Source organism: Trachurus japonicus, chromosome 22 (assembly GCF_045865225.1).
Source record: "Trachurus japonicus isolate A0001 chromosome 22, Traja_1.0".
Classification (NCBI taxonomy): Eukaryota; Metazoa; Chordata; class Actinopteri; order Carangiformes; family Carangidae; genus Trachurus; species Trachurus japonicus.
The window spans coordinates 19297209-19307604 of NC_140928.1; the positions used below are offsets into that span (position 1 = coordinate 19297209).

Sequence of the window (10396 nt, forward strand, 5' to 3'; positions counted from 1 at the left end):
CCATATTGCTTAAGATCAAGGATTTATTTATTTATTTTAACAGAAATGAGGATCTTGAAAATAATGCACATTTCTTTGATTTTCCATCGTACCACATTTCCTTGCTAATGTAGTCAGTTTCAATTAAATCCACAAGCTTTATAAACAATAGAACAGAATTACCTGAAGGTTTTATTTATTAGATGAATGTGATGTGTTCAAATTAATGTAGTTATAGAGACTTAACATAGCTGACAGTGGAAAGTCTTACTCACATGTGAACTGTACAATAAGTAATGCAAAATAATAACACATAAAGGATAAAAAAAAATAGGGTTATATTTTTCTTATTCAAAAATATATGTTTGTTGTTGTTTTTTGTTGCTGTTTTTTGCATTGTTTATTATCTTAATTGTTTAATTTGTGTCTTTTCAGATTCTTAAATTTCACTTAACTCATAATCATCATCGTGTGGAGCTGAAGTTACCGGTGAGCATGAACCTCAGTCTTCCTGACCAGAGCATGCACTCCTCTAGTGAAGGCTGCATGGAGGACGACAAGCCTGATGTCATGCTCCCTTGCTTCCGCAGAAACATGTACGACGAGCCTCTCGCCTCCTATTCCAACGGCTCCATCATCTCTCAGCTCCTCCGCAAGACAATCCACAGCAAGAGGGCACTCGATGAAAGCCACTTCTACCTTTCCAGCTCCACTGCCGCAGACTCCGGCCAGGAGGACCAGAGCAGCGTCTCCTCAAAGGACAGCACGGTGGAAGCTGCCTCCCCCAGCGGTCACATCTCTACAGGTGCCAGTCCGGATGGAGAGCATCCTGTGACGGACCACCTGCAGGCCAAGAGGGCGAGGGTGGAGAACATCATCAGGGTCATGGCCGGCTCTCCCAACGGCAAGCAGCACGGAGACAGTGAGAAGTCTGACACAGATGGCAGAGACACCAGGGAGGCCAGGGAGGCATACAGGGAGAACAAACGTAAACAGAGGTTGCCTCAGCATCAGGAACACAGCGTCGGAGGACCGGCGACCAGAAGACCTGGTAGCAGCAGTAGTGAGAGCTGTAGCACCAAAGATGAAGAGTGTAACAAGTTGAAAGAGCAGCTCCACAGCATGCAGAGGCTTCTGCGTCAGCTGCAGGAGAAGTTCCTTCAAGTTTACAACCAGGACGATCCTGAACACGACGACAGAGATGAGAGAGAGATGGCTGTCGAGCATGACGCCTTGGCAGAAAGCACAGAGTCACGCTACGTAAGCGCTGAAGATGAATTTGAGAGGAAGAACAGCAGGGTGACGGCAGAGTGTAAGGACCAAATGAAAGTAGTTGGTTATCTGATGCACCAAAGAGAGAGTCAGAACCTCCAGGACGCCCTGAAGCAGGAGCTCTCCCGGGCTGTCAACGAGTGTGTCGACAGGGTGTTCAAGAAGGCGTCTTCCACGGGGCTGGAGCTGTCCCCTCAGCCGTGCATGTGCTCCTCTCCAGACATGCAGATGAGCATGGGCTCAGACAGGAAGAGCCAGCAGGCCAGCTCCACCCAGGAGCAGCCCCAGTCCGAGGACGCTGCACTCAAACCCCGTGCTTTGGAATACTATGAAAGCTCTGAGGCTCAAAGCCCACAGGACCAGACGGAGGCACTGTCGCTGGTGGTCCGTAAGCCGGCGGTGCCCCCCCTGAGCTCAGTCACCCCAACAGTGAAGAGGCCCTATCCTGTGCATCAGACACCGTTTCAGTTCAATTACAGCACCCCTCTGCACGACAGCCAGATCCTAGAACACCTTCTCAAGTATGGGCCTCATTCCAACTTCGGGGGTCTGCCTTGCATGCCCCCGTCAATGGACAGGACCTCTCCAGACTCAGTGGACCTGCCCTGGGACACCATCGCAATGAGGTCCAAGGTGACATCCAGCCACCTCGGCCACCACGCTCGTCCCTCCGCCCTGGGAGCGGTGACGGTCGACAATCTGTGTCTCCCTCACGTGAAGATCGAGTGTGGTGAACTGCAGAGCATGGAGCGGAACCCCTACATGTCTCTCAATATATCCTTTCACTGTCACCATATAGTCTGAACCACAGTGGTGCAGAAAGAAAAGAAAAAAAAACTATATGTACAGTTATTGTGGTTAAAAATGAAGAAGTATCTTATTCTTGTTGCCAAAATTGAAGATAATACTCAAGATATCCATATTTGTAGGCTGAAGGTGCAGTGATGTAAAAATCCTGTAACTTTCTCATGAAAATATAAAGCAGCTAATAATTAATGACTACATTTTATTTTATTTTTTGATTAATTGAACAAAATCATCTTACACAGACCTACGAATTTCCATTAAAATACATATGTCAAAACATCACAATTAAAATCATAGTATGTTTTTTATATTTATATAAAAAATAAATACATAGACATATTGTATGTACCTTTTATTTTATACATCTCCCTATATTCAGCTCTTCCATTTGAACAATGGCTGCTTGAGGTTCATTGCAGCATGGGCAGTTCCAGTAACAAACTTCAAGGAGAATTTTTTCTTTGATCTTGCTAACCCCATAGAAAATTATAGCATCTTCTTTAATCTGAGCAGAGTAATGACTTTAAGTCTAGAAAAAGACAAATAAAAAGGAATACAAGGCTTTGATAAGAATTGCCAGGAACAAAAGCCAATTTTTCAAAGGCAGAGAAAGCATTGGTTTCTGTTTCAGGAAGCGTCGTTTTTTCAGACTTGAAAAGGTGCAGGATCTATTTCTCCATCATCAGAGTGATAGGGGTGCATCTAAAAGGTCACATCTGAGTGCTGGTGGAAAACACAAGTGCCTCCCAACCACAACACTTGAGCTCTTGTCTTGAGCATTTGTTGTTGGATACCTTTGTCAGAATGTGCATGATTAAAATAGAGTGCAAGCTAACAGTGTTTTTTTTTTTTGGTTGTTTTTTTAAATATTAACCTCAAAGAATATCAGCCATAAGTTGTTCTATTCAGGGGGAAAAAATCTCCATTGTTTGTAAAGTTAAATAACATTTTTCAAATTCCGTGTTTGCTGATGTCCATGATCACTATGATTGAAATAATATCTACATTTTATTATTCTTTCAAGTAAATTAAAAAAAATAATTTCTCTATCCCCTGCTCATTATAAAGTAAACAATCTTTAAAAAAAAAAAAAAAAGGTCCTAAAATTTGAGTTTAGTTTTGTTGATTCTCCGGACGCAAAGCATTAGACAGGGTTTGTTTTATCTTTACAGTGCAAAGAGATCTGCTTCTCTTTGAACAATGCCACATAAATCTTTCATCCCAACTTCCTTATTTCAAAGGTAGGGTTCCCTAATACATGGATGGTGTGGTGACCTGATAAGGAAATATTATGACCTAAGGCATGGTGGTGGACTACAGAGGAAACGCTCCTGAGCATCTTCATTGCCACGGGGGGAAAACTTGAGAAAGAATTGCATTTATTTATATTTGCAATAAAGCACATAGGCTATATATTGTAAAGTGTAGTAGTAGGCTTATATAGTATGTTGAACAAATGGTAGATGGATAGTTTTAACATATTTGAAATTATTCAACATATACCAATATATCAATTTAAATTATCTGTAATATTGTATCTTTTTGTGGCTGAATTTTACATTGTTGCAGGGTTTTTCTAGAGAAAAGATATATAGCAACATATGTCTGTCTTTAAATCAACTTAATTGTATCGGAAAATCATCTCCTTTTTTCACAACATTTCAAAACAAGCTGTCTTAACTGCCAGGCATGAAGTGCTTCCCTCTCTAATTAAAAATCCCTAATCTAATTCGTAATTCTGTTTTGCCAATAAGCACATGTTAGGGTCATTATTGACTCCATGGTTAATGCCAAGCTGTTCTTTAGCGAAATTCAATTTAGCTGAAGATTGAGGCAACACAATACTCTGGTCTACTATCACTTTGCACAGGACTGTATGCTTGTGCGTTATATTTAATTGTCAGTTTTTTCTGCCTTGACTTAAATGTGAACATCCAGGAGGGTCTCACCCCGAGCCATCTGAAGAAGGCCAAGCTCATGTTCTTCTACACCCGCTACCCCAGCTCCAATGTGCTGAAAACTTTCTTCCCTGATGTCAAGGTAATTTTTTTTTCTTTGCAAATTTTTTTTTACGTTTCCACTCCAAATATCAAACAAGCAGCATATTTGTTTGTCCTGTGTTTAACTCCCCGGTATCTACTTGTCAGTGTGTGTTTGGGACAGAAAAATCAGCAGTGTGTCGGAGGAGAGAAACAAAAACGCAGAGGGTTTAAATAACAAAGCCACTGAGCTGCTAGTATGTCCTGGGGGCAGAGGGAGATACAGGGGCATTCTCTCTTTAAAAAAGCCACTCCAGTCAGCAAATGGAGTGACAAAGGACTCTGTAGGAAAGGCATTGCTATTGAGTGTCAACAGAGAGTTGGTATTAGAGACTTGTGCAGCAGCAACTAGGCGGCGGTGAGCTGGCCCTAAATACAACATCCTGTGTGTTTTGGCCTTGGTCTCGTGTCATGCGTCCTCTTCTGTCTCCTCCTTTTGTCTTTTCTCTTGTCTCCTTATCTGCATCCTGTTGTTAGCTTTTCTCATTCATTCGTCCTATAGATCTCTCCACTCCCTTTTTACATGTCTTTTTGTAGCCCAAGCTCCCGCTCATATCTCCTCTCCTGCCTCCCCTCCTGCCTCCCCTCCGCTGCTCTGCAAACACCTTCTCTCTCCTCTCCTATCTCATCTCCTGGATCTGTTCTGAGCCGGTTCGGGGGCCCCTGTCCCTCAATCTGCTCTGACCCCCGAGGTCAGGGGGGAGGATGCTGTTGCTGCAGCCCTGCGAACGTCTCCTCCTTGCTTACAATCCTGTGGTGGGAAGTGGCACTGAACAAAAGAGCACCTAATCCCAGTGTCTGATTCCATCCTATCAGCCTGAGTCAATGAGAGGGAAGCTTCCTTCTGTCCTTATGCTCCCGCTTTCTCACCCACCACACCAGAGAGAAGAAGCGTCTTTGATGCCTGCCCAGCCCTTAGGCATTTTTTTTCTGTCTTTCTGGATGATGAGATAGAATAACAAGACTAATGTCAAGACTGAGTTTAGAAATACAGAGCTCTGACAGATGTTTTTTCACCCCGCACATTGGTGGGAAAAGATCAGAGCAATTAATGTTGCGTGGAGTGACAGACCATTAGGTGGCATTCTGCCCTACAGGTACTGAATGCAGGTTTTCAGTCAATTATGGGAACGGTTTCTTTGTCAAAGCATTAGAAACCATTAGATTTTTTAATTAAATAGTACAGAGATTAATATTTTTCATCCTCCCATATTTCATTTCAAACATGATTTAAGCTTTTTCATCAAAAGGTAGCGATTCATTGTCACAGATGCTTCTCAGCATTGAGGCATCAGGTGTTGAACAATTCCGACTGGTTTAACGACACATTGCACTATATTTTCTTTCCATCTCCAGTTCAACCGCTGCATCACCTCCCAGCTGATCAAGTGGTTCAGTAACTTCAGGGAGTTCTACTACATCCAGATGGAAAAGTTTGCCCGCCAGGCCATAGTTGATGGCATCAGTGAAGTCAAAGACATCACAGTTAGCAGGGACTCTGAGCTGTTCCGGGCGCTGAACATGCACTACAACAAAGCAAATGACTTCCATGTAAGTGTCACTCATTAGTCATACCTCTTTAGCATTGTTTGATCATCCTAGCTGATTCTCTGTGTGTGAGGTTTTGTAACAGGGGTGACTCAACAGATGAAAAAGATTTGCAGCACATGTGTTTTGTTCTACTCTGCTTTCATGAACCATAAGGTCAAACATTGCACCTCAAAGCAATTTTTTTTTTGACATATTCGTTATACATTTCTTGACAGAAATTGAGAGTAGAGAGTTGATACTATGGTACCTATGTGTCACTTTAATGGGAAGCTAGCAGTCAGTTAGCTTAGCTTTATTCAAAGGAAACAAGGGGAAACACTTCAGCCTTGTCCAAATACAAACAAATAAACTACCAACATTTCTAAAGCTGAATAATTAATAGATTATATTTCACCCTGAAAAAAAACTCACATTACTGATGAGTTGAGTTTTATATTATGTGGGATGGGAATATGTCTTGCTGTTGATCAGCTGCTAAACAACTGGTGGAGGCCAAGAAGTAGCCTAACACCTACTGCCTTAAAATGGCTGGGTTTGCTGTTTCCACCTTTTTCTGGTATTTATGCAAAGCTAAGCTGATCCTCTTGTTTAACTCTGCCCTCCCGAAAGCGAATAAGCACATTTCCCAAAATGTCAAACTATTCATTTAAAGGCTTGGAGTGGACTCATTCATCATCACAGCAGTTACTAACCTGCTAAAGTATGTCCGAGCTCCTAGCCCACGCTGTGTTCACGTATGTCCATGTGCTGACCTGTGTGTCACACTGCACCTGTGGCTGGCCAGCCTTTACAGCCATTATCTAAACTCCAGAGTGATGCTTTATCAAACTGTGGGAAGAGGAAGCCGCAAAATCCCACTAAAACAACTCAGGATTAGAGGACCAGCACGCCTGAGCGAGACTGAGATTGCTACTGATGCGGAATGCTGAGAAAGACGCTGTGGATTCCGAGGGAGAAGGCCGTTTGGTGGGAAAGGGACGGGACCGTTTTCTTTACCTTGGGACCAAGACATTCCTTTCCCAGGGATGCTTTTGTGTCAGGAGATGAGGGGAAAGAAAAATAACTTATGCCAACAAATGTTGTGCTAACTGGCCAGTGGATGGGAAACAAGGGCTGCAGGGTGGTTTTCTCCCAGCATCCCTTGCATCTATTCATCCACTGGTGCGTTTTTTTGCGGACCCTGCTGTCGTTATGGGCAATTCCTAGATTCTTATCCTGGCTTAAACCATAACAGCTATCTCTACGTTTCATTTTTTAACTTTACCAACCAACCGTAATCATATTGATCCTCAGTTTCTTGCTGTGGCCCTGGTGGGATCCATGAACGTGCTGTGCTGACTAGCTCTGCTGGGCAGAATCCCCGGGAAGAAAAGCTCACCACTAGCCCCGTTAGTTTAGGTTCAAGAAAACAAGAGTAGATAATCAAAGAGGCCTCTAATTGAAGTAAAAAGTTAATGACTGCAGCATTGCATTTATTGTACATGTGGCGAGAACAAAGAGATGAGCGCCCTTTCATCAGTTTGAGTGTTTGAAGAATCACACTACAGGTCTTCATTTCATATATTTTTGACTTTGAGAAAGCTGATGAGGGCTTCAGTATGTTTCTAACACATCAACCTTTTTTTTTTTTTTTTTTGAATAGAATAAGATTCAGAATATATTCTAAATCTCTACGTTGTCTCTCTCTTCCAGGTGCCTGACAGATTCCTGGAGGTTGCAGAAATCACCTTGCATGAGTTTTACAATGCAATTTCTGCAGCCAAAGATTCAGACCCCTCATGGAAAAAGGCCATTTACAAGGTGATCTGTAAACTGGACAGTGATGTCCCAGAGGAGTTCAAGACATCTTCCTATTTATAGGCACGAGTGGAGACATGTACAGGTGAAGGAATTGACGGCGTTTGAAGTTAGTCCCTCAGCAGTATTATTTCATCATTTAGTGTAGTGCATTTTAATTTTAGTGAGGTGAAATATAGATGTTGGCTCAATAATTATTTTGTAAATCTGTAAAAAGAACACACACACAAACATACACACATGTAGGCTAACACACACACACACACACACACACACACACACACACACACACACACACACACACACACACTATCTCTAAAGTTAGGAAACTATAGTCTGACATATTGTGTTTTACTTTTATGAAAAAGCAACAATTGATTACAATTAATGCTCTTGTGGTTCATTCTTTTGTTTAGTATTTGCTCTTATATAAGCTGCCTCAACACATTTAGAGAGTTACTGAGTTTGTGGGTGTGTAAAATTGTTTACAAAGATGTAATCACTGATAGTGTAGCCTTATTTAGCCGAACTGGAAGAGTTTTTTTTTTTTTTTGGCAGTTATCGTCAGTATTACTTATCTTTTTAATTCCTTTTGTTTTCATAGCTGTGCGTGTTGTGTAATTGTACAAGCGCTGCTGTTGTATGTTGCATAATGTTCTATAAATTTGTTGTAAACTATTCCCTTGACAGAATGTGCATGTGAAAATAATGCAAGTGACTGTGAGTGAGTTTCATTATGTATAAAAGTAATGTAAAGAACAATCATTTTCAGATATCTCAGTCACAAACATTGTACTGGATGATTATTGAAATTAAAGATGCACTAAATTATAATATAAAACTGTGTTTCTGTTTTTCTTGGCAATAATCACAACATGAGCCCATTTTTTTTTGTCTTTACAAGGAACAAGACATACCAGGTAAATGCTTTATTTCTGGCTGTAAATGTTGAACTCTCTTGTGAATATACTGCGTCCCAGTGCAGAGCCCCTAAGGTGCCTCTAATCCACGTCCAGCAGCCAGCTGTTAAATGTCCCCCAAACTATGCTGTTCTCATTGTTCACTGAAGCCAATTCAAGTCAACTTTCTAAGGCCTGCATTCATTGTGTGGCCGTTGCGGATGCGGACAACTGCCATGTCTTAAAAACAGCCACAATGCATTCCCTCCTAATGACTAATGCCCGAGGTGACCTCATATCACAGTTGTGCCACCAAAGCAAAATTCCACAAACCCGTTGACTCTTTCTTCTAGGCACCCACTCAAAGCACGCTACTCGCCAACATACACACACACACAAACATGCCCACGCGCACACACAAGTTTGGTGATGTCAGAAAAATCACAGATGGGATACTTTTGATGCCTTGGGCTTAACATAAACTAGACAGTCAAAGCAGCGAATTAAATCCACTGTCAATTTGATTGTAGACGAGCAAAGTAAATTATCAAAAATAATAAATCACATTGTCAGTATTATATTATTGTATGTTTTCAGGGGAATTTATTCCTGAAACTTTTACAGAGAAAAATGAAATGTGCCTTCAACATCAAGGTTAATGATATGAATGCAGCGTGCACAACTGCATGAAGCACTTTTGCAAAAGTACACCGTTTCTTGTCAGAGTGTGAGATGACGCCGTCAGTGCCCAAAACCAAACATTTAATTGAAAAACCTGTTAGTCGCCCAAGCACCAATTACATCAGAAATGATAACATTAAGGAAATTAAAACATTAGTTGGATTGGTTGATGACAACGACTGGAGACAATAAACCTCACTAATCTTTTAATAGACATTTCTTTTCAATTAGATCAGTCTTCTTCAGTAAATTGATTTATATTCTCAACTCAATTAAAATGCCTCTGGTTGAACCAAAGTGCTTTGCTCAAATTAATTTGTTGTGACATTTTCTGAACAAGACTTGGTAACCTCTGATATAATGAAAGAAAACAAAGAAAATACCTTCAGTTTGACTGCCTCTGGCTGACAAGGCTTCAACTTAAACAGTACGATATGAAATTATGTTCTGTATTAGAGAGTCTCCGATAAAACAGAGCATGCTTCCTAATGAAGATGAAATGAAAAGTAAAAGGCAACAAGAGGACGTGATAAAATTAAAACAAAAGAAAAACTTTGTTTGATCAGATGCACTGTGCTGTATGTTGAACCGTCTGGAAATAAACTTTTACATACTGATGTTGACCGAGCTGTTTGTCAGAGACTCTCACAGAGAAAGAAACAAAGTAAGAGAATTCCATCATCATCATCATCATCATCATCATCATCATCATCATCATCATCATCATCATCATCATCATCATCAACATCATCATCATCATCATCAGAGCCATTCTCCTATAGTTCTTGGAGGTGGATGAGCCTGATCCGAGAAAAGAGTAACAGCATCATCTAGTGAACCTATGGTGTAACACACATGGCTCAGCTTTACTCACAGTCAACCGATTCACCTCTGACATTGATATGATTTACATTTATACCTGTGCATGTGTGTAAATTGTTGTTTTTGTATTATAGCTGATCAATGTCTTTCTTTCCAAATGAAATTTACCCAATATTTTTTTTTTTTTTTTACTTTTTTTACAGCAATTAAAAATGCAGCATCAGGCACTGTTATGTACACATATCTCCACACAGGGGTGCACTCGTCACTCTAAACGTAACTGCTGCTCGGGGATTCTGCAAAAACTGCTCCGAGTCTCCTCACAGCAAAGACTCCAGGGAAGTGGACAGTGTGAAATCTTGCCAGCATTGTGTTTTATACATTTGTGAGTTAGGGAAGCATAGCTGATTTGTGCACAGTCAGAGTGTGTGTCTCTGTGTGTAGTATGATATTAATAAAATAAAAAAAGAGCTGGTGTCTCCTTAGCAGGGTCCTGGAAAGACAAAGGCAGGATCAACCCCCTGAGCTGGAGACAAAAGCAGCTGTGGG

At 41.2% G+C, this 10396-nt stretch overlaps 1 protein-coding gene across 1 annotated transcript; it reads left to right on the forward strand.

Annotated features, from left to right (window-relative positions):
* The first annotated feature begins 450 nt into the window (after positions 1-450).
* On the forward strand, positions 451-8281 carry prox2 (prospero homeobox 2). Its single transcript, XM_085767856.1, has 4 exons — positions 451-2025; positions 3991-4098; positions 5454-5648; positions 7341-8281. The coding sequence occupies exons 1-4, from the start codon at positions 475-477 to the stop codon at positions 7506-7508; spliced, it is 2022 nt and encodes a 673-aa protein (XP_085623982.1). The 5' UTR covers positions 451-474; the 3' UTR covers positions 7509-8281.
* The last annotated feature ends 2115 nt before the right edge of the window (positions 8282-10396 follow it).